Here is a 25137-nt window from a genome sequence, read left to right on the forward strand (position 1 = left end):
AACCAAGATATCATCCAAACATCGCGATATTTTCGAAGACTAGCAAGAAACTGAATTGGTGGATGTGCGATAAGTTCTTTATAACTTAGTGAAGCCTACCTTTACTGGTTAATTACTAATTATATAAACATATTATATATGTTTATACTTATATATACACACACGCACACACATATATACATAGGCTAACATAGGCTAATATCGATCTACCGCGACTGCTAACTAGCTAGTTAACCTCGCTAGCTAGCGGAAGGCTCTAAACTTTGAAACGCAAGAAAACATGCTGTCGTCTAGACGTGCCAACTTTTCATAGGTTTATCAATATTTTAACTATTAGTGTGTTTTCCGACATTAATATTAACATTGTAGCTTGAACACAACAAGAAATGTGCCTCTATCGCGCGTGAGCATCGTACAACTACAACTCCCAAAATCCCACTCCCGGAATGCGAAGCCGTACTGCTACGGGTGCCCGGATGGCTTGTGACAACAGGCACGGCGCAGACTTGAGCGCTCCAGACAAGCAGCGGCTGCAACTGCAGAGGCGTGCGGCGGGCGCTCGGTCGACTCTTCCCCCGGACCCGCACTGGGGATCCCTCGCTTGTCATCCACCGCGGAACATGTCAGCACCTCTCCCGAGCGGAAGAGCACTAAGAGCGAGCGTTTTCTCCTCATTCCTCCATTTCTGTCCGGTTATTCTTGCGAACCACTCGAGCTGCGGAGAGTGACAGCGCGGACCGCGTTATGACTCGCGTCCCCGGCTGCAGCAGTCCGGGCAGCGGCTCCTCATCGACCCTTGAGCGGAGAGCAGCGGTGCTCCGCCGCTGACAGCGACCCCAACTCAGCGCTGGCTGCACGGACCCTCGGTTGTCAGTGAGTACCCCCCCCCCCCCTTCCACCTCCTTGCATGTGTGTACACAACAACATTCATATTTGTGCGTAATATGTACATTTTCAGTGTTTTGTATGAACCAAAAAGGGGGGGTCGACAATGCATGCCAGTGCTGCCGAGTCATGTGGGCTTTTTCTGCAGCCTGACTGAAGACACGCACGCACGCACGCCATGTGTTGTGCCGTGCGTGTAGCCAGCCCCCCAACACCATTGGGGGCTCAGTTTAGTTGGGAACTTCAGCAAAGGATGGATTGACAGGCAGGGTCAAACATCAGCACACATCAATGCTTTTTCCATGCAGACAGTCACCATCATCATCCTCATCATCATCATCATCCAGGAGTTTTCATCACCCTCCTCCCTCCTAACCCCCCCACCCCCCGCCCCCCCAGCTGTTAGAACACAACAGCAGCACATCTTGCAGAGGCAACAGGGCTGCTGCTGACGCTCTCGGTGGTGATTATCAGCTCTTGTCTGTGGTTAAGGAGGGGTGGGGGTTTGGGGGGGGGTTACGAGTGGTGGGGGTGTTTGTGGAAGGGGGAGAGGGGGGGGTAGAAGTCAATGTCAGTGTCTGGCCAGTGACAGTTTGTTATTTAAGGACCCTCTGAGACATGCACTGGCTGTGCTGCAGCTTCCGTTAGTATGCAGACTGATGCTCTGTCTGTCTTGTCTGTATGTCTGTGTGTGTGCGTGCGTGTGTGTGTGTGCGTGTGTGTCTCACACTCATTCTGTCTCACCCTCAGCTGCTCGTGGAAGAGTGAGATCTCCTATTGGCACATCCACTTGGACGTGATGAATAATTCTCTGAATGCTGGAATGAAAAGGAAATGGCCTCAGTTTGGCATGCGGCCGCTGTCTTGTCAGTCTTGAGAGAATGTCCTTGTGTGTGTGTGCGTGTGTGTGTGTGTGTGTGTGTGTGAGAGACAGAGAGAATGTGAACATATAACAGCTTAGGCCCATTGTGCTTGCTACCTGTGTGAACAAGGCTAGTTGTCATAGCAACGGCCTTGTAGCTCCGTTGATGTTGCTCCTGTCCTCATTGGCAGGGTCAGTGCACCTAACACAATGTCTCCAAGCTCTCTCTGAGTGTGTGTGTGTGTGTGTGTGTGTGTGTGTAAGTGGCTTTTGTTTGAGCCTTACTGCAGTTTTCAGGCGTGTGGGCTGATGCCACAGCATGTGTGTGTGTGTGTGTCGCAGTGTCAGGAAAGATAGAGCCCGCCGATCTATCAGCCAATCACCTCTCTCTCATCCGATCAGCGTGTGGTCGCTGCAGCCAGACGTTCTCTCCGTCGTACGAAGACCCGACAAGAATATTCATCAATGGGGGAGTTGACTAACTTGGTGTTTTTTTTTTTTAATGTTTGCGGTGGTGGTGGTGGTGGGGGGGGGGGGGGGGGGTGGTAGGAAGGTTGTGAGTCATGCTCAGGATGCTGCAACCTGTTGAAGAGTCATTCATGCGATGCGCTGAAGTTCACGCAGACCCACTTTAGGACCTTCATTCAAGACTCCCAAAGCAGACTTCTATGGACATTTGCTGCCTTTTACTGACTGTTCTGCAGGGGACCTATTTGTGGACTCCTATAGAGCAGCTACACACAATAACCCGCACAGGAAGCTTTCCAATTTGGCCTGTTTTAATTTATTCCACCCATTCCACGCCCACTTTGGTCACACTTTGTGTATAATATATTTCACAACACCCATATACGGCACGGCGGTCTAGTGGTTAGCGCACAGACCTCACAGCTAGGAGACCAGGGTTCAATTCCCACCCTCGGCCATCTCTGTGTGGAGTTTGCATGTTCTCCCCGTGCTTGCGTGGGTTTTCTCCGGGTACTCCGGTTTCCTCCCACATTCCAAAAACATGCTAGGTTAATTAGCCACTCCAAATTGTCCATAGGTATGAATGTGAGTGTGAATGGTTGTTTGTCTATATGTGCCCTGTGATTGGCTGGCCACCAGTCCAGGGTGTACCCCGCCTCTCGCCCGACGACAGCTGGGATAGGCTCCAGCACCCCCGCGACCCTCGTGAGGAAAAAGCGGTAGAAAATGAATGAATGAACAACACCCATATAAGGAAGTCCGGCACGCTGTGATGTCACAGGGAGCCGGTTTTAGGGAAAACTCTCTGAAACCCAGCGTTCCGAGCCATCCCAAATGTGCAAACTCATTATTGTGGTTTAACATGATAATACAACATAAAAACTGCATTTATAGCTAAGAAAAGTGGAAAAAAGCTTAACAGGTCCCCTTTAAGCACAAAGGTCTTTGTGTGTGGGGTAAATTTTGGTCAACATTTTGGTAGCAGATCCACTTGGATTTGTGGGAGAACTCCATTCAACACAAGACGGCGGACATTTTTATGCTTTTGTTTGCTTTATATTCTTGTGTGTTTCTGATTGGCCAGCAGGCACATTCACAAAAAGTGAGCAAAAAAACATGAAAAGCTAAAGAAATTTCCTAAGAAGTGAAAACAAACTCTCTTCTCTCGCTTCTTTTTGTCGGTTTTTAATGTCACAAAGAAGACAAGTGTTCTTAGATGGGAGCGGCACGCCTAGAAAAGTTGCTAGATGTGCTTTAGCAGAAGCTAGCATGTTCTGAATACGTCCTAAATGTAATAACAAAGTGGCTAAGTTGGCAGCACTGATGCTTTTTGCTGCAATGTTCGATTTCTCTGGTGCGTATGAGTGTGTTGGGTTACGATGCCATCATTGCTACATTGACAGAAAGTCCCGTTATAATGTGTTTAGAAGCGACAGCGAGCAGGCAGGCCTTTGCTGATTGGCCGGTAGACGTCACATGTTTCTGCTACCTTATGGTGAGCCCCCCCCCCCCCATCGCACCCAAACTCATACGGTAGTTCAAGGCTGTTGCCACCAGTCCGACAGTGCAGAAGCAGCTTTGACCTCCCACCTCCAGAGGATGGAGGGAGGGAGGCGAGAGGATGATGGAGGGCACAGCGGTGTTCGGAGGAGGAGGAGGCGGAGGCAACCGCGAGAGGCGATGCAGAGGTCAAAGAACAGGGGCGCCGGAGGGAGGGAGGGAGGGGGCGAGGCAGGGAGGGAGGGAGTGAGGGAGGGAAAGGGGTGATGAATGAGATGGTGGGAGGAAAGGAGAGAGTGTGAGGCTGCTGTGTACCTCCATAACAAGCTGGACAGAATCGGCTCAATTATTAAAGAGGACTGAGAGATGGGGAAAACACGCAGACGCACACTCAACACAACGCGGCGTCTGCCTCACACACACACACACACACACTCGCACACACACACACACACACACTCGGCAAGGACTTGTGTGTCTTGATTGTCTTTTCAGAAATGTTTTGTGCGTCAGAGTTTTTAGCGTGATTGCACATGTGTGTGTTTAAAACACTACACACTCTCGCCAGCCTGTCATTATCAATGTGAAGAGATAATCAGAGCACCGGGGGGTGGGGGGTGGGGGGTTGGCTGGGGTGGGGGCTTCTTGATGTTTTTTTTTTTATTTTTTTTATTTTTTATTTTTTTTACCTTTCCCCTCCTCTTCCTCTTTTATTCTGTACTTTGCCCGCACCCCACCTACCCACCCCCAAGACTTCTCAGAGGAAGTGTGTGCCCCCAAGGGACCAGAGGATCCAGTTGAGGTGTTTGCATACAATGTGTGTGTGTGTGTGTGTGTGTGTGTGTGTGCGTATAAGTGAGAACACACACTTCCTGAGAGGGTGAGCGAGGCAGGGATGAAGAGCGAGAGAGAGAGAGTAGAAGCAGGAGGTTGTCAGAGGGGGGAGGAGGAGGAGGTGGAGATAAGAGAGGAAGACAGAGAGTTGTCGGGGAGAAGGGGTGGGGGGTGTGGGGGGGGTGTACTGCACGTGTGTGTGTGTGTGTGTGTGTGTGTGTGATGCAGGTAAGATGGAAGTGCTAAAGCGTGTGCGCGTCGCTGATGAGGTGACAGCACCTGCAGCCGGAGCGCTCACGAGGCCGCCATTGTTGCTGGCACAGCCGGCGGCTGTCTCCTTGGCAACGGGCGCTGCGGCAGCGTCTCCCACGGCAACCGCGTGAGAGGACAAGGAGTCAGGAAGTCAGGGTAGCGGCGAGCTGAAACCCCCTCCCCGTCATTCCCACCCCCCCCCCCCTCTCTCGCATTGCCTGACATTTGTACGCACATACTGTACCTGAACTCCAAAGTGGGAGGGGCTTAAGTGTTTTTGTGTGTACGAATGCACTCTCGGTCGCTTGTGGTCATGTGACAAGCCCACTCCCACCCCCACCTCCCAACTGGGGGGCAACCATCAGGAAGCAGCCTGCAGGAGAGAGAGCAATGTCAGGCTGAGTTGAAGATGAGGAGGGGGTGAGTGGGGGTGGGGGGTGAGCGGTGGGTGGGGGGTGGGGGGGGGGGATCCAGTCCTCCATGTCTTAAAATAACTGCAGCATGTTCTACTCTAGCTTCTCGCACACAACAACACAGTCGGTCAAATGTGGGTGGGGTTCTTTACGTTTAGAGCCACCTGTCCACAAAACCCCTACCCTCAGATAACACCCCCCTCGGGGCAGGGAGGGGGCAATGGTGATGGATGGATGGATGGATGGAGGTCATGGGGGTGAGTAGAGTAAATTCCCTCCATAGACAATCCGGAAAATTCACAATCAATGCATTCTTTTTTTTTCCGGAATGTTCTGAACTCCTCTTTCAATGCCAGCAAATGAGTTGCGACTGTGAATCATTAGCACCTCCGCTGGTCGTAGCCAAGTAGTGCACCCCCACCTTGCCTCGACTGAATCCAAATCCTTCCTAATCATGGATGACATGTGCCGCCCCCTTGCCCTTAGATGATGTCATCATCTAATTTGCATAATCGGCCATGATGCAAAAGTCATACAAGGTGCCAATGTTGCAACATATGCAGACCTAGTAATGATAAGCGGCATGGAAAATGGATGTATGGATGTTGAACATGCTTTATCACGTACCAACTAACTTTGTCAAGTCCACTTCTCAGCTTTGTCGTCGTCATATTATTGATATATTATCATATATCTGATTTTTTTTATGCTAACTATACCCGACTAGTCTTTCCATTTATCAAAACATGTTTTCTTCCAGTTGATTGATGCCTCAATGAGTGCTTATGCCTTCAGCAAATGTTTAAATATAAGACGACTAGCAAGCTGAGTACTCACGCAAGGACGACTGTGACATATACTTCTGCTAACATCGGTCTAATTATTAATATTTCACATTGAGTTTACGCTAAGTTACCATGGTGATACAGCTGCTTGAAGAGAGAAGGAAATACCCCCCCCCCCCCCATGTCAGTTGTGGTGTGTGTATGGAGGTATGTTTAGAGTCGCAGTGCCCTCTAGTGCAGCAGCTCTCAACTGGTGGGTCAGGACCCCTTCTGGGGGGGGGCACGGACAGCCAGTCAAAAGTTACATGAAGATATGCCAAATACAACTAACTTGTTTTTTTTTTCAATTTTAAGTGAATTTGAGGTTGTGGTCCTTTTTTTTCTTCGCAATGTTTTTATTAAGTTTAATTTTAATACATCATAACGTTCCCTTTGTGAGGATAAACGGTACAGAAAATGGATGGATAACTTAAAAAAAATCCTCCAGAATGCACTTTGGGCATGTCATTTTGTGTATTAATGTTTCAATAGTTGACAGAGGCTATTTTAAACAACAAATACATTTGCTTGGTTTGACCTAAAATATAGAAAAAATGAAATAAAATAAATGAAAAAATAGAAAATAGAAAAATGACTTCAGTAAAAATGGGTTGCGACAACTATTAACAATTAGCGTCAAATGTATCTGTGGAGGTCCAAATGTATTTGTGGCGGACAATGAAGGAATGTATGAAAAAAAATGACTGCAAAACTTCTAAAAATTCTTAAAATAAGAAAATGTAAAAAAAAACAACACAACAACAACAAACGGAAAGAAAGATCAGTAATTTTACAAAAATAAAAATCAAAGTAGAGTCATCAGTTAAGCAAACAAATTATCATGAAGTTGAAAATTATGAAAGGAAAAAGTTGAAAGTAAGGTTGGGGAAAAGTTATAATATTACAATTATACATTTATTATTTATTATTATAAATGATAAATAAATAAATTTGAAATGCAGGCTTTTTTTCTGGAAAAAATATCTACAAGGGTTGGTTTAAAAATTATATAAAAGGCCGCCCCTCCTCCCCATCCTTTCATTTTTCAGTGCGGGACCCTCGATGGAGAAGGTTTGGACACCCCTGGACTACATCGGTCCATGCCAGTCCCTTATCAAAACCTAGTGCTGTTCAAATGTCCTTGCGTCGCTCTTTCCATGCTTCGCCTAGCCACGCCTCCAGCTTTGCTTGCTAGCGCTATCCTCCTAGCTGCCGCTCTTCGGATTCCGAATGTGACTTTTTACCACAATGACATTTTACTTCACAAACAATCATATTTTTATACGTATTAACTTCATCAAGTGTCATGTTGTCCTGTTGTTGTCACCATACTAATGATGTCTTGTCCTCCAATTCCTCCACTATTTATGTGTGCTTGTTTCATCATCAAACACAAAAAAAAAAACAATTTGTCCAAAAGTTTATTTTTTAATCATTACCTAGTTGTCAGGTGCCCTTGGAATTGTTGGTTAGGCGGCCTGCTCATCATAAATTCATGGAAGTTACAGTAGAGTTAATCCATGGGATCACTCATGGATGATGGTACGGGAGTCGGCAGCACAAACGATCCTTTTATTTGGATACCCCTGATGTGTACCTATAATAAGGCCGGCGTGGTTTCCAAGCAAACATGACAATAACGCAATAACACATCATACGTATGAGTTTGTTAGCCAATCAAAACTTGGATGAAAAGTCATTTCCGGAAAAGACGGCACATCATAATCAACAATCGCTTGTTATTGTTCTTTACGTTCCGTGTGTCTGTCAGGGAGAACGTTCTCGCCGCTCCGCGGGCGTCGGAGCTGCAGGTTGCGTCGCTGATGAGAGCCGCGTCGGCGTTACTCGGTCTCCGCGGACCCATCTGACCCACATCCCTCTCCTCCCTCCCCATCCCCACTGACCTCGCATCTACTCTCGGTGCGCTGTTCCCCCCCCCCCCATCTTCTTATCTGCTAAGACCCCCCCCCCCACCACCACCACCACCATCATCATCTACCCCCGCCTTGCTGCCTCCAAACCCCCCCACCCCCTTTACCCGCGTCCCCCTCCTCTACACCTCCCTGTGCTGTTTCCTTGCTGCTGCCTGTCTCTTAGCAACAACTGCACACCCGTTAGTGCTCTGTGAGTGCTTTTACAAACACACCCATGAAGACACACACTCACACACACACACACACACACACACACAGGTTCCTCAACTGGCAGGCCTGTGAGTCTGGCAGCCCTCGTGGCGGCGAGATCCTGTCGATGAGCGCAGATATGCTGCTTAAAGGTTGTTTCTACTGGGGCGGCTGGCCAAACTGGGAACTCTGGTGCACGCTCACGTTCACGGAGGTGCCGCGTGCAAGGATGAATTTATCGGAAACGTGGCTGATTGATGCCGAAAGTGTTTGTTTAAACAATGAATCAGAGCGGGAGCATTGGACTACACACACACACACACACACACACACATGCAGTGTAGCAATGGAGGGGTGTTTGCGTGTGTGTGTGTCCTTGTTGTGCGTTTGTCTTTATGTGCAAATGGAGGCGCTGAGTGTGTGGGAGGATGAAGCTGTTGCGGCATATTTGCACGTGTGTGCGTGTGTGTGTGTGTCGCCGTGTGTCACTCACAGCGTGCGTGTGTGTGTGTGCACGCACGTGCGGCGGTGTTTAATTAAAGCATGTGTTTGTCGCCCTCACACACACACACACAGACACACACACACACACGTCGGTCAGACGGATGCTTAATTAATGAACGCTGTTAATTAGAAGAAGGAGCGCGGGAGGATTGGAGGAAAGTGTGTGTGTGTGTGTGTGTGTGTGTGTTCACCTCCACGCTTGTGTGTGTGTCCCAGTTGTGTCATCCCACTCCTTCTGGAACTTTTCCCTCCCTTTTGTGTGGCAAACGTGCCTCAGCTCATCTTATCCGCTTCCCATCCCTTCCCCGTCTGTGTCACATCTTCCTCCCCCCCCCCCCCCCTTTCCCCCCTCCTCTCCTCCTGCTGCCTTTTTCCGCCTCATATTTTCTTAAAACGCACTCACGCATACACCCCCCCACCCCCCACCCCCCTCATCCAGGCTGGGCTGCGTCCTCCCTTCCCCACTAATCACAGCCATATGTTGTGTTGTGTACCGGACTTGGGAGCGCTCGTGTTTGAGCGTGTGCGCCGCACATGTGGCGCGGATTGAGGATTGCGGATCGTGAGAGGACTTCCTGCTCCTATCACCCCCACCCCCCCCTACTTCGACAGCATCTCCTCTTCCTCTTCTAATTCCTCCTGTCACCTTCATGTCTCCATCCTCTTTGCTCCTCACTCCTCATCACTTCTCTGCCTCCCCCTGCTGGCTGCATTTAGTCACACACGCACGCCCCTGCGAGACTTTGCAGTGCATTTTCCTCAAATTCTATTTATTGCCCGCATTTGGGTTGCGCTTCAGCTGGAGCCTATCCCAGCCCACTTTGAGTCATCACAGGACACATAAAAAAAAATAAGGGACATCTTCATTAATGAAGGAAATCATCTGAACTCGTCTTGAAACATCACCTTGCATCCTTTGTTTATTTTCTAACGGCCGCCGCAGCCCGTCTAATCAACAAATCAGTGGACCCTGACTTAATTGTCTGTCTATAAGTGCCTGAAATGGTCCCCAAGTTTGACCCCGCCCCCTTTCATGCTTACTTTGTAACTTCCACCGCAGCCCGTCTAGGCAGCAAATCGGTGGATCCTGAATTAATTTTCCGATTATAAAAAATTACAGTGACTTCATTGGACAATTTTCAGTCTAAAATGGTGCCCAAACCTCACCTCCATACTTTGTGTTTACTTTTAACTTTCACCACAGCCCGTCTAGGCAGCAAATCGGTTGATTCTGAATTAATTGTCCCGTTATAAAAAAAATTACAGTGACTTTTTTTGGACAACATTCAGTCTGAAATGGTGCCCAAACATAACCCCCTCACTTTGTGTTTACTTTTAACTTCCACCACAGCCCGTCTAGGCAGCAAATCGGTTGATCCTGAATTAATTGTCCCGTTATAAAAAAAATTACAGTGACTTTTTTTGGACAACTTTCAGTCTGAAATGGTGCCCAAACCTCACCTCCCCACTTTCTGTTTACTTTTAACTTCCACCACAACCCGTCTAGGCAGCAAATCAATTGATCCTGAATTAATTGTCCCGTTGTAAAAAATTACGGTGACTTTTTTGGACAACTTTCATTCTGAAATGGTGCCCAAACCTCACCTCCCCACTTTGTGTTTACTTTAACTTCCACCACAGCCCGTCTAGGCAGCAAATTGGTTGATCCTGAATTAATTGTCCTGTTGTAAAAAATTACAGTGACTTTTTTTGGACAACTTTCAGTCTGAAATGGTGCCCAAACCTCACCTCCCCACTTTGTGTTTACTTTTAACTTCCAACCACAGCCCGTCTAGGCAGCAAATCGGTTGATTCTGAATTAATTGTCCCGTTGTAAAAAATTACGGTGACTTTTTTGGACAACTTTCAGTCTGAAATGGTGCCCAAACCTCACCTCCCCACTTTGTGTTTACTTTTAACTTCCACCACAGCCCGTCTAGGCAGCAAATTGGTTAACCCTGAATTAATTACCCCTGTATAAGAAATTCAAGTAACTGTTGGTTGATACATTTTTGTCTGAAACCGGGATAGGCTCCAGCAAGCGGTAGAAAATCCTCTTTGGTGCTTACTTTTTAACTTCCACTGCAGCCCATCAAGGCAGGAAATCGGTTGACTCCGAATTAATTGGCCCTCAATGTTAAGCTGAGATTGTCTTGATAGATTTTAGTCTCAAATGTTCTCCACACTTTACCTCGCTCCATTCATGCTTACTTTGCCATTCCACCGCAGCCCGTCTAGGCATCACATCAGTTGACCCTGTCCCACTGATGAATTTCAATGGCAAATGGTTCCCAAACTTCACCTCCCTCATTTGTCTTGATGTTGTAACATTTGCCGCAGCCCGTCTAAGCAGCATATTGATTAACCCAGAATTAATTGCCCCTCCAGGTGGTTGCCGCCGCTGTAAGGGCACGATGCAAACGCTATGCCTCAAAAAGTAGCCGCCCGAGAGGTCCACATGACTCGAAGCTTGTAGAATTAGTTAAACATGGCCGCTAATGCATCTTCCCCGTGTACTTCATCTTGTCTCAGCCCTCCGTCCCGACCGCCGTTCTGTGCCGCCACAGCTGGCATGGCCAACAAGAGGAGCAGAGTGGGGAGCGGCGAGAGAAGCGTGCGAGCGGCCCACTGCAGTATTGATGACCCAACGATCCCCTGCAGAACTCAGCCAGGCAGACGGAGCGAGGCTTAACTCCGAATCCGAGTCACCGGCGAGCGGTCGGCACGGGACATGAATGGTAAGTGTCGTCTAATTGCTGAGCCGGGGTGCTGCTGTGTGGGTGGCGCACTTCATAAAATAGATGGAGTGTGTTACGGATGCCGCGGTATGTTTATGCACGGCGTACCGTACTGTGGCACGGCACGGCGGTGGTGTTTTATTAACCTTTACCACCGACCTGACAACAAATCTAGCCGTGTCCTTTTGCACACGCACCTGACATGTTTATGGAAAGGTGTTGGGAGGATATGGTGACAAACGCCGGCTGATGATTTCTTTGCATCTTTAGGTTCTTGAATCTTCTTGAGAAGCTTTAGAGGGCGAGAAAGGAGGAACCCGTTCCCTGCTGTCCTACTGTCTTCACGCCTAACTGCTCATCCGCCGAGGAAAACGGTTGTGTTGGCGAAAGGGCCTGAGCTCTGGACCACGGGGCTCCCGGCTCCCGCTCGCGATGACCTGGCGTCGGTGACCGCCGACCTCACGCCCCCCCTCAGCCCCCACGCTGGCTAACGGCCTCCATCTACAGCGAAGGGGTGGGCCGACCGGTAACGACTGGCGCAGAGGCGCCGGTAAACATGCAAACGCGCGTAGACGCACAGACGCTTCCTCGCACCGCTTTGGATTCGTGTGGACCCGCACGCTCGGGTTCCGCCGGGGCCCAGCCTTTGTCATTAGCGCTTGGCAATCATCCCGCTTCCACCGATCAGGTGGCGGTGCGGACCCTCGCTGCAGAAATGGACATACCCTCAAATATTTGTCCGGTTCCTGCAAGTCTGAACCAGAACACAGGCGCCACGCCTCTTCTCGTGGAGGCCGAGAGGAAATACGCGCTCCGCAGCTCCGGACGTTCTCGTTTCCCCTGTCACGTGCGCAAGTCCTCCCGCCTCCGCCGCACCCTCGAGGACGGGGAGAGGAGAGCGGATAAGGAGCGAGTTGATGAGGAGGACGTAAAAGCATCAGAGGAGAAGATCTGGAGGGTTAAGGAGGAGAAGGGGGAAGCGGTGATGCCGAAACAGGAACAACCATCTGTGGAGGCTCCTCCCCCCGCAGCTGTCTGCCCTCCAGACGTTCCTCTTGCTCTGACTGTCCCCAAAGTCGTCCCCAAAGCCGCACCGAAACCAGCACCCAGACTCGGACACAGACCCGGACCTAAATCTAGGTCGAGGCCCGGGCCCAAGTCAGTCCAGAAACCCGGTCCTAAAAGTGTCATGAGACGGCGTCTGGCGGCAGCTCAGCAGGCGGTCGCTCACTGCGGCGCCGCTCATCTCCCGTCGGCCATCGTGGCGGCCAGCCCGCCGCCGCACGTGAAGAAGGAGCCCGTTGCGGTGCAGATTTTGTCCCCCAGCGGCAGGAGGTGTGGACGCTTTGTCGGAGTGAGTTACGAACACACTGTACACACAAATAAATGTACGTGGAAATATCACGGATGTCCTGATCCCATCTTCGGGATGGATTAGATTATACAGTAAACCTCGGATATATCGGATTCAATTGTTCCCACTGGTTTTGTACGATATAAGCGAAATCCGTTATATGTGTATACCGGAAAATGTCAGTTTTACGCATATATGGGATTTATATCTGGTATATGCGTAAATGGGATTTTATCCGTTATAAAAAGGCACTTCCTTGACTATGTTTCCAATGTACCTGGACGCGCAGGCAACGCTGCAAACGCTGCAAATGACGTCGTATAGCGGCCTGTCACCATTCGGCCAATCGGAGCGCCACGATGCGGCCATCCGATATATGCCAGGGAAATTTAATGGAAATGCATTGGAACGGGACTGGAGATTTTGTCCGAAATAGGCGAAATCCATTATAAAAAATCCGATATATGCAATGAATTTTTATTGGAAATGCATTACAGAAAAATCGGTTCTTTTTTATCTGTCCGTTGTGAGCGAATTTCCGATATATCCGAGTCCGATATATCCAAGGTTTACTGTAGATTGGATAGTATCATGTAATCCGGTTGCCGTATACCAGGGGTGCTCATTAAGTCGATCGCGAGCTACCGGTCGATCGCGGAGGTGGTACTGGTCGATCGCGGCGTGACATTAAAAAAATATCATCCCAGCATCAATGCCGTCACTTGATTGACATACAGGGCAGCCATTCAGATGACAACTGAATGTTGCCTTTCGGGCGACCAATCAAATCAAACAACGTCTCTAAGTGCAGCAGAACTTACGATGTCAGCCTATCATCCATCCCCGTTACTTGATTGACATACAGGACAACCAGTCAGATGACAACTGAATTTTGACCTTTAGGTCACCGCTCATGCGTAAACAACGATGCAAAGTGCTAAGCTAGTCGGCGAATTGCGAGATTTTAAAGCCCTCGCTAAAGTTTATGGTCACTAAAATGAGTGAAGGAGCTGGTAAGTAAAAAGGCAAAAACTGGACCAAGTAAAAAGGCAAAAAACATATCACTTCCATACGGATATGGAATATTATACGGATATTATGATACGGATATTATCCATGACTGATAAACATTTGGAAGTGTGCTTGAGGCTGGCTATCAGCAGCTACTGTCCGGACTATGCATCCCTGGCTGGTTCAATTCAGTGCAAGTCATCAAAGTAAACTCAGGTAATTACAAAAAATGTTAATATTTAATTATGTGTGTTTTGCAATATTGGCTCATTTGGTTATGTAAGGTACATCAACATACATTGTACGTACAAATAATCCTCAATACATTTGAAAATAAATAGATGTTTTGCATTTTTGTAGTGGGTAGATCATTTTGACTCGGTCATTTTAAAAGTAGCTCGCATGCTGAAAAAGTGTGAGCACCCCTGCCGTATACGTTCCTAACTCTGGGGCACACTCCAACATGCTCACCGCCAAAGTCAACATGTCCGTACTGTACCGTAGCAACGTTAGTTTCACTTTAGATGTTGGATATTTGGCTCCTTAGCTTCTCAGCAGTCGTTCTTCGTCACTGTGCCTGGATTACTGTGTCATCGTGCGGGGAGCTCGTACAGGAATCGCCACAGTAGCTGCTGGTTCTTTGTACTATCGACCGTCAATAAATTGCTATTGTGTTGAAGAAAGTTTGTTTGGAAAAAAAAAAGTAATACCGTATTTTCCGGACTATAAGTCACACTTTTTTTTTTCATAGGTTAGCTGTTCCTGCGACTTATACTCCAGAGTGACTTATAAATGAAAAAAGTGTTGCTAATAAGCATTGTGTTAGCATATCTTACACCTATTCAGTCTGTTCTCTATTCTTTTATTGTTACAACTTGCCTTCCAGCGCGCGGACCTCACAGCTCGGAGATTGAACGGCAGGGTTCAATTCCACCCTGGGCCATCTCTGTGTGGAGTTTGCATGTTCTCCCCGTGCATGCACCCGTGGGGTTTCTCCGGGTACTCCGGTTTCCTCCCACATTCCAAAAACATGCTAGGTTAATTAGCCACTCCAAATTGTCCATAGGTATGAATGTGAGTGTGAATGGTTGTTTGTCTATATGTGCCCTGTGATTGGCTGGCAACCAGTCCAAGACAGCTGGGATAGGCTCCAGCAACTTCCGAATGAATGAATGAATGATTGACTTGCCTTCCAAGAGGACGTAATGTCGATTTTGGTCAAATAGTCTGGAAAATAAATTACCTGCAAAAAATGCGACTTATACTCCAGTGCGACTTATGTATGTTTTTTTCTACCTAATTATGCATTTTTGGCATTGTGTGACTTATACTCCGGAGTGACTTATAGTCCAGAAAATACGGTATATTGTAAATCACATCTAGAGTACTCATTAGTTCTACCGTTAAAGTATTTAGCATGCCCATTTTTTCCAATTTGATGTTTTATTGGATGGACTTTTATCAGATCGTTTATTGGATGAGGACCCAGACTACAAAATCCAAAAAATACTGTCGGTCATTCTATGTAACAAAAAGTATATTCAGAAATACTTTGGTTGCGTAATTTTGAATGTCAATCACCATATTGAATTTCACAAGTTCATGTTTGTAACCAAAACTTCATTCATTCATTCATTTTCTACCGCTTTTCCTCACGAGGGTCGCTGGGGGGTGCTGGAGCCTATCCCAGCTGTCTTCGGGCATAAGGCGGGGTACACCCTAGACTGGTGGCCAGCCAATCACAGGGCACATATAGACAAACAACCATTCACACTCACATTCATACCTATGGACAATTTGGAGTGGCTAATTAACCTAGCATGTTTTTGGAATGTGGGAGGAAACCGGAGTACCCGGAGAAAACCCACGCATGCCCGAGGGTGGGATTGAACCCTGGTCTCCTAGCTGTGAGGTCTGTGCGCTAACCCCTAGACCACCGTGCCGCCCTGACCGAAACTTCTTATATAAAAAGAGGATGGTTTTTCCAGATCGGAAAGACTCTAAAAACTTGGATCGGAAGCCAACAGATGCTGATCGGGACATCTCCAGTAAATATAAGAAAGTGGTATTTACTCATATATATTTTGCAAAAACAGCCTTCATGACAAATCCTGTTCTCCGCTGCCCAGGTGAGGAGAATCGTCGTCAAGGTGGCTCGCATTCCCGTCAGCCTCGGCCGGCGACAAAAGAGCTACAAGATTTCCAACGTGGAGACCGTTACGGGAACAGAGAAGAGCAACGATGGGAACGTGGACGGTTCCGACGTGGCCAAGGAGCCCACGGCGCTGCTCCGCATGAAGAACAACGGCAAGAGCGTGATGGTCATGTTCCCCCCCGGAGAGCTGCCGGTCATTCTGAAACGCAGGCGGGGGCGCCCGCCCAAACAGGCCATGCCGGTGGCGGCGGGGGAGCCCCCCAGTGCCTGCGGGAACGGAGACCAGATCAAGAAGCCCAGAAGGAAGCGGCGGACTAAACTCCCTTGTCCCTATCCATCATACGTGAATGACACCAATGATGTGAAGACCGAGTACGGGGACGTTCTGTCCAAACTGGCCTTTTTGAACCGCCAGCCCCCCACCACGGGGCGATGCTCCCCTCCTCGCTGCTGGACACCCAGTGAGCCGGAGAGCTTCCACACCCCCTTGGAAAACCCAGGACTGTCCACGCTGCTGCACCGGCTCACTGGCTTTAGGCGGCCTCGGGGCGGCAGAGGGGGCACCGGGAGGGGTGGCGGTGCAGCAGGGGGCGCCGGTGGAAGCGAGCACAATAAGAGCACCTTCAGTGACTTCTTTGAATCCATCGGCAAGAAGCGCAAGCTCAGCCCCCTCTCTGAGCACGGCCTACCCAGGAAGAGGGGCAAGGGAGTCGGGGGTGTCGGTCGAGGAGGTGGGGTGGTGGGAACCGAGCCTGCGGGGGAGAAAACAATCAGGAAGAGGCGAGTGAGGAAAAACGGCACATTTAAAGGGGAGGGGGACGGCATGGGACAGGACTGGCCCAATGGGTCCGGGGGCTGGGGGGACAAAGCTTTGAGAGGCTATCAGCTCTGTGGAGCCACAAGGGGGGGCTTCTCCTCCTGTGAGGTCGGAAGGAGAGGCGGCTACGGCCGCTCGGGCGGGGGCAGAGGGGTCGGACCCCCTGGGGAGGACTCACAGGGTCTCTTTGCTGGGTATTTTCGCTCCCTGTTGGATTCCGATGACTCGTCTGAACTTTTGGACATCTCGCAGTCAAACGCTCGCAAAGCTGCGTCTGCCCCCGGTTACGAACCATCCAGCCCGGCCCCGGGCCAAAGGTGGTCACCCGCCATCCCTAAATGGGGAGCCAACGGGACAAGCTCTGCGGCGGATGGATCCGTGCAGACTCACAGTTCCTCTTACGGCTACGGCGGGCAGACGCAAACGTCCCCGACCCCCTCCACCTACCACAAATCCACCCCTCCGTCTCTCTCCCACTCTCCGAGCTCCCCCCATCCCGCCAACTACGGCCACTACTCGCCCGCCTACGCCTCCTCTTCTTGCGTCGGGCCCCAAAGGTCCTCAGACTGCAGTTTTTCCTACAGCAAAACCGTGGCCCAGGACCGCGGTCAGATGGGCTACTCCGGCTACCAGGCAGCAACCAGGAAGGCCTACGGCGGAAGTGCCACGGCGGGGCCCGCATCACCGGGGGCGGGGTTTATGTCGGTGGCCAAAGGCAGCCCCTTCGGCTCCTCCTCCTCGCCAGAATGTTACAAACAGTACAACTGCAATCAATGGACCTACAGGTACGTCTTATATGCCGAACGTTTGGGATGCTCCGATCGGGGTTTCGTGCAGAGGACAATTTTAATGGGGGGGGGCAAAAAATAATGCGCTGCCCCGGCCAGATATTTTTTTATGGCATGTTTTGCAGGGTATAAAATGTATAACACTCACAAACGACAAGTACACACGTGGCAGACATGATTGTTTTGGTTTGGCGCGCCCGCACAGTGTGAAGGAAAGTGGGCGGAAGACCGTCTCTACAGACTGCATGATGCAATAGTACCAGCCATTTATGCTCTTCCATCCCTAGTGGATATCCTAGCACCCCTGCCATCGTGCAGCTATGCCCCCTTGTGGCTGTGAGCGCCATTGGTAATAATAATGACTAGCTATGCCAGGGGTGGGCAAACTACGGCCCGGGGGCCACATCCGGCCCGCCAAGTGTTTGAATACGGCCCGCCCAATCTTTCCAAAGTATTTCATTTAAACTCAACATACAACCTGGCATCATGGCCTGAGCCAACCTTTTGATGGTTGTATCAATTTCGTTGTTTGACATGGTCTGTTGTTTACAAAGTGCTCCTGAAAAAAGGGACACAAGCACATAATAATAATTATTATTATTATAATAATAATTATTATTATTAGATTATTATAATTATTATTAGAACTATTATGATTATTATAATTATTATATTAATGCTAATTATTATATTAATGCTAATTATTATATTAATTATATATAATATTATTGTTATATTTGCATATTTTACATAATAATAATATAATTATATAATATTATTATTTTAATTTTATGTTTATTATTATAATATTTTATTATTTTTAAAATATTTAAATATAAATATAAAATAATAAATAATAATAGCAGATTGCATGACAATTTTACAGATACAATAATACCAGGTGGACTGTTACGTGTAAAATATATAGTCTCCCCCCCCCCCCCCCCCCCCCCCCCCCCCCGTAAATTTTGTCATATCAATGCGGCCCGCGAGTCAAAAAGTTTGCCCACCCCTGAGCTATGCTGTAACACAGGGGTCTCAAACTCAATTTACCTGGGGGCCACTGGAGCTAGGGTCTGGGCAAGGCTGGGCCGCATCAGGTTTTTTTAAAAAAAAAAAAAACGTATTTATTAAAAACAGAAAAATATACAAACTTTTTCAGTGCTTTGGTTCCGATTTTCTGAAAAATAAATAACGAAATCAGGAATAAAGAAAATCAATTAATCAGTAATAAATAAATACAATAATAATAATAATAAAACGGCAAATAATAAAAACCTAAGAAACCACATATCGTTGGTGGGTAGACAAATTATTTTTTTCATATTAAAATGAACAAAGCATTATTAGAGCCCTGTAGACATGACAAAACACGACTATAGTCACATTTATACTCTTTTTATTTACAACATATTGCGCAACTGCAGGGTCTTGAGACACATGCTAACTCGCAAACTAGAGAGCTAGCAACCTAAACGGTAGCCTCCAAGTTATTTCCTTTAAACTTAAATAGCCAAAAACTTACCACTTCCACACGCATAGGGAGGAGAACTATTAACAGTTATTTAACCTTTAACATGAACATGAATCAAACGTAATAATTTTTTCTGGGTACATGATACCATACGGCATCCGTATCAAACTTGCGCGGGGGCCTCAAACCAGTGTCCTGCGGGCCACATTTGGCCCACGGGCCGCGTGTTTGAGACCCCAGCTGTAACGTCATCAGTCTTATATGTTCTTAAAGGAACACGTCGTATATTTCTTTGTTTTTATTTTTTATATTTGATCACATGTCGTCATGTATTTTGCAGACAAGGTTGCAGCGGCTGGTCAGCAGACAACTTTGGTCCTCACGCTTACAGTGAATATGGCTGCAATGAATCAAAGGACATCTTGGACATCTCCAACTACACCCCCCAGAAGGCCAAGAGACCCCCTTTCCCAGAGAGCCTATCCGAATCCTCCTCGGACTCCTCGCATCCCGGCTCGGCGGCCGCTGGGAGCGGTCCTCCTTCCTCCATGGGCGGAGTCTTCAAACAGATGGAGACCATGAGTGGAGACGGCGGTCCGTCCAGCCTGTCTAGCCTGGAGAAGCTGATGATAGACTGGCATGAGAGCGCCTCCGGGCCCTCCTATAGCTGGAGCCAGAATGTGCTCTTCCAGGGAGGGGGGACAAGCAAGCCGGGCCGCGGTCGCAGGAAACGGACCGAACAATCAGACAAAGAAGGGGGTTCTGTTTTACACTCAGATTCCCCGTCCAGTCCCTCTCCGACACCCACTCCTGGACCTAAGCGTGGAGGGGCTGGAGGACGGGGACGAGGGTCCAGAGGAGCCAGAGGCGGGCTGTCCGGGTGTCAGAGAGAGCGTCTTTCGGGATCCAAAGGCAGGGGAAAATCTGCTACAGCAGGGGCGGCTCCGGGTCTGGAGGGATCCGGGCTGTTCCAGGAGGGGCTGGACTATTACAGCGGGGACAGTAGCAGCCTCTCCCCCTTGGCCACCCCCAACCCCGCACCCCCTTCCAGCTACCTCCAGGACCCCTGCGAGTACCCCTCCCCTTACTCGGCCCACCCCTCCACGCCGTCCTCTGAGGAGCGCTATCCAGCCTTGTACCCTGGAGAGTCCTCCTCCTCCCTCTCGCCCAGCGTCTCGTCCCCCCCTTACCCCCCCAAAGCCCAGTCCTACCATCTTGTACCGTCCAGAACCTTCTCCCCCTCGTGCTCCCCTCTACCACGGGTAACACCCCATTGCAGCTCGGCGAGTCCCTCGCATCGCCCCCCACCCAAAGAGGCGCAGTTCTCGCAGTACGACTCCCCCAGTTACTGCGGCTCCCCCTACTGGTACGGACAAACGTCACACAGCAGCAGCCCCAGCCCGAGTACGTCCACCCACCCGCACACGAGCCCGCACGCAAACACCCACGGGAATCTGCTAGCCAGCCCAAACGCACACGTGAACCCGTCCCCCCACGACCCGCAGCATCACAACGCTCACGTCAGCCTGAGCTCCCACGCCAAATCCTACCCCGCTAACCCCGCCCACGCCAACAATCAGCCCCATCACGCCCACGCCGCGCACTCGCTCTACGATGACTGCAGTACCGCCGCCGTCCACAAGCAGGAGCTCACCATGCACGCCATCGCCACGGGCTCCCGCCAGGGTCTCCTGACGCCCCCGCCCTTGTACACGAAAGCCACCCTGGACCCTTTGCCCCCACATGAGCAGCCCGGCGGCTACGCCCTGTCCCAGCTCTCCTGTCAAGGGATGGGACACCGCTACCCCTCGCAGGTGTCTCAGGGAGCAGGAGGGGTTCTGTGCCAGCTTCTGGACCCGGCCCACGATGACAGCTTTAGCGTGACCAGCCTGTAACAGCAGGTCAGAACCTCCCACTCGCCGTCACGACATTTCTTCACGCTAAACAATGATGCAGCCGCCTGATAAAGCAGAGCCAGTCCACCAAATTCCTCCAAAGGTCACGTTTTCACAAAGATAACAGCAGGGGGTGTTGGACTATGTCCTTCACTATTAATACAAAACATCAATGCCAGACTCTGACAGGTCTTAAAACCTACACCTCACCAAGTAGGCATGAATAAATTATGAATATTTCATATGGTCACTTGATGGCAACAATAGCACTGCGCTTTTTTAAGGATCTACTGCAAAAACACTAGCTAAAGATCTTCTATGTGACAGGAGCGCTCTGCTGTTTGCAAAAACACCAAAGGTCAAAGATCTTCTATTTGATGCGAACATGAGCACTCTGCTTTTTTAAAGTATTTGAAACTCACCGAAGATCTTTGTGTGACTGCTGCTGTTTTTAAGGATCTACTGCAAAGATCTTCACACCAGTCAAAGATCTTCTATTAGACAGGAGCCCGCTACTGTTTTTACAGCATGTGAACAGCATGCTGCAAAAACAAGTAAAGACTGAAGCCTGCTGCTGTTTTTAAGGGTCTACCGCACAAAACAGTCAGAGAACATATCTCCCAAGTCTTGGGCAGGCTACATTCAAAAGTCCATAGAAATAATTGCTGATTTAAGCTCATGTCATTGCATTGTCCACGCAATTCTTCCAAGGGTCACGTTTTCACAAAGATAACAGCAGGGGGTGTTGGACTATGTCCTTCACTATGAATACAGAACATCAATGCCAGACTCTGACAGGTCTTAAAACCTACACCTGACCAAGTAGGCATGAATAAATTATGAATATTTCATATCTGAAGATCTTCTATGTGACAGGAGCGCTCTGCTGTTTGCAAAAACAGCAAAAGTCAAAGATCTTCTATTTGATGAGAGCATGAGCACTCTGCTTTTTTAAAGTATTTGAAACTCACCGAAGATCTTTATGTGACTGCTGCTGTTTTTAAGGATCTACTGCAAAAACACCAGTCAAAGATCTTCTATTAGACAGGAGCCTGCTGCTGTTTTTGCAGCATGTGAACAGCATGCTGCAAAAACAAGTAAAGACCCTCTCTTTGACTGAAGCCTGCTGCTGTTTTTAAGTGTCTACCGCACAAAACAGTCAGAGAACATATCTCCCAAGTCTTGGGCAGGCTACATTCAAAAGTCCATAGAAATAATTGCTGATTTAAGCTCATGTCATTGCATTGTCCACGCAATTCTTCCAAGGGTCACGTTTTCACAAAGATAACAGCAGGGGGGTGTTGGACTTTGTCCTTCACTATGATTACAAAACATCAATAAGATTGAAACAGCGGAAACACTCGCTGAACTGCTGCTGTTTTTAAGCATCTACTGCAAAAACACCAGTCAAAGATCTTCTATTAGACAGGAGCCCGCTGCTGTTTTTGCAGCATGCTGTTCACACGCTGCAAAAACAAGTAAAGATCCTCTCGTTGACTGAAGCCTGCTGCTGTTTTTAAGGGTCTACCGCACAAAACCCTACAGTCAGTGAACATATCTCCCTCCATTCAAAAGTCCATAGAAATAATTGCTGATTTAAGCTCATGTCAATTGCATTGCGGCGTGTCTTACACTTGGCTTCTTCTTTGTCTTTCTCCTTCTGCTTCTTCTTCCTCCAGGTGCGATCGATCCAAGCTTTTAACAGATTTGCAAACGATTCTTTTTCTCGCTTTTGTACGGTCAACTTTTTTTTTTTTTTGTGCCAGACTGTGGAATGAAGGGTGAGAATTTAGCTGCCGGCTTGGGACAGTAAAGCTTTAATTCTCCAGCATTGACAATCAAAATCAACATGCAACACGCCACACACAAGCATGCACCCTAACACACACACAAAACACGCATGCAAGTTGGACTCTAAATCGGGGTGGGGTGGGGCGGGGGCTGAGTCACGCACAGCAGAGCCCTCCCCACACACACACACACACATGCAACCCAAAACAACTCTGGTCCTGTGTGGCCCTCTTGCAGTAAAAACAGTCCAGACGCGCTTTATTTCCGTCTTTTTTTTTTTTTTTCTTCTTCCTGTGTCTTTCCTCTTGCCGCTGTGCTCACCTGCACGTCTCTTTTCAACGCAATCCGCAGCCTCCTCTTGTTGGAAAGGTGGGGGGTGGGGTGGGGGTGGACCAGTTACAATCCTGCTTTTGAGACACCAGCATCTGTACATACGTGCCACTCCAGATCCAGACCCACTTGGCTCTAAATGTCACCCAGACGCTACATCCTGTGTTCTTTGCTGTTGGAACTCCACCAAAAGGACCCCAAAGAGACGTGAGAGTGCTGAAGAGGAGAATGTTGCTCGCGTGACTGCAAAAGTGTGTGTGTGTGTGTGTGTGCGTGCGTGTGTGTGTGTGTGGGGTCAAAAGAGTGGAGCTCATTCTCTTTCACTCCCTTCTTTTTTTTTTTTTCTGTTCTGTGGTCTCGTTGTCGTTTGGTGGTTTCTTTGTGACGCGAAGTTTAAAAAACAAAAATGTTGTATATCTGTCGGTTACATATCATGTATGTATGTATGTATGTATGTACGTATGTATGTATGTATCCCAGGTGCAAAATATTTAAATACACATTCTGTTCTTGCCATTGGTAACGCCGTCTCTAGTTTAATTCTCCTCCTCCGACGACGACGACGAGGGATTATGATGTGTGTATGTGTGTGTGTGTGCGTGCGCATGTGTGTGCATGAGCAAGCGAGCGTGCTGGGCTTTTTCACTCAGGCTGTCTGGGACTGAGAACCAGAGTTCAGGCGAGGACACAATTCGGCAGGGAGAGGAGGGGGGTGGATGGCTGCTTAGGAGAAGGGGGGCACGAGGGTGGGGGTGGGGGGTGTTGGAAAGGAAATCAGAGTAGGAGCTACTTAAAAAAAACAAACAATCGTCATCCTCAGTAAGGAAGCATACAGGATGTCGAAAGACGAGTTCCCGAGTGGGAACTTCTACCTAAATGCACCCTTAAGTCACATGAAGGACTTACAGTAGAAGATGTTGTTCATCACTGGAGCTGTCTTGCACGCTGAAAGGGGTGTTGCAAAGGAGGGAGAGAGAGGCCTATCGGGAGAAGGAAGTCTCAATTACTGGGTTTCAACCATGTGACCTAAAGGCACTTTACGTCACTTCCGGTGGGCATAATCAGTCTGCATGAATACTGTACGTTCTATGACAATAACGCCTCTAACATGTCTATTTCGTTCTCACGCCAAACTAGTCTGCATGAATACTGTACATTGTATGACAGTAACGCCTCTAACATGTCTATTTCGTTCTCACGCCAAACTAGTCTGCATGAATACTGTACGTTGTATGACAATAACGCCTCTAACATGTCTATTTATGTTCTTATACAAAACCAGTCTGCATGAATACTGTACGTTCTATGACAATAACGCCTCTAACATGTCTATTTGTGTTCTTATGCCTAACCAGTTTGCATGAAGACTGCACATTCCATGACAATAACGCCTCTAACATGTCTATTTGTGTTCTTATGCCTAACCAGTTTGCATGAAGACTGCACATTCCATGACAATAACGCCTCTAACATGTCTATTTGCGTTCTTACGCCAAACCAGTCTGCATGAATACTGTACGTTCTATGATAATAACGCCTCTAACATGTCTATTTACGTATGTTCTTACGCCAAACCAGTCTGCATGAATACTGTACATTCTATGACAATAACGCCTCTAACATGTCTATTTGCGTTCTTATACAAAACCAGTCTGCATGAATGTTGTACGTTCTATGACAATAACGCCTCTAACATGTCTATTTATGTTCTTACACCAAACCAGTCTGCATGAATACTGTACATTCCATGACAATAACGCCTCTAACATGTCTATTTGCGTTCTTATACAAAACCAGTCTGCATGAATACTGTACATTCTATGACAATAACGCCTCTAGCATGTCTATTTATGTTCTTATACAAAACCAGTCTGCATGAATACTGTACATTCTACAACAATAACGCCTCTAACATGTCTATTTGTGTTCTTATGCCTAACCAGTTTGCATGAAGACTGTACATTCCATGACAATAACGTCTCTAACATGTCTATTTGCGTTTTTATACAAAACCAGTCTGCATGAATAGTGTACATTCTATGACAATAACGCCGCTAACATGTCTATTTGCGTTCTTATACAAAACCAGTCTGCATGGATCCTGTACATTCTATGACAA

General features: G+C 48.3%; 1 protein-coding gene across 2 annotated transcripts; it reads left to right on the forward strand.

Moving 5' to 3' along the window:
- The first annotated feature begins 4 nt into the window (after positions 1-4).
- Positions 5-22722, forward strand: LOC131102123 (transcription factor Gibbin-like). 2 transcript variants are annotated; one of them, XM_058047618.1, is made up of 6 exons: positions 5-873; positions 11198-11403; positions 11674-12757; positions 15898-17525; positions 19343-20903; positions 22577-22722. In XM_058047618.1, exons 3-5 carry the CDS (start codon positions 11960-11962, stop codon positions 20895-20897), a joined length of 3981 nt encoding a protein of 1326 aa, XP_057903601.1. In that variant the 5' UTR covers positions 5-873; positions 11198-11403; positions 11674-11959; the 3' UTR covers positions 20898-20903; positions 22577-22722. The 2 variants fall into 2 exon arrangements, with proteins under 2 accessions (XP_057903601.1, XP_057903602.1); XM_058047619.1 differs by lacking the exon at positions 5-873 and having other exon boundaries at positions 10038-11403.
- The last annotated feature ends 2415 nt before the right edge of the window (positions 22723-25137 follow it).

The sequence above is a fragment of the Doryrhamphus excisus genome, chromosome 14, assembly GCF_030265055.1.
Source record: "Doryrhamphus excisus isolate RoL2022-K1 chromosome 14, RoL_Dexc_1.0, whole genome shotgun sequence".
Taxonomy (NCBI): domain Eukaryota; kingdom Metazoa; phylum Chordata; class Actinopteri; order Syngnathiformes; family Syngnathidae; genus Doryrhamphus; species Doryrhamphus excisus.

What these genes read in the sequence shown, in the direction of transcription:
- LOC131102123 (XM_058047618.1), top strand. Translation starts at nt 11,960, where the DNA reads ATGCAAACGCGCGTAGACGCACAGACGCTTCCTCGCACCGCTTTGGAT. An exon ending in GGTGTGGACGCTTTGTCGGA is followed by an intron (nt 12,758 to 15,897) that starts GTGAGTTACGAA and finishes TCCGCTGCCCAG; the next exon opens with GTGAGGAGAATCGTCGTCAA. An exon ending in TGCAATCAATGGACCTACAG is followed by an intron (nt 17,526 to 19,342) that starts GTACGTCTTATA and finishes TGTATTTTGCAG; the next exon opens with ACAAGGTTGCAGCGGCTGGT.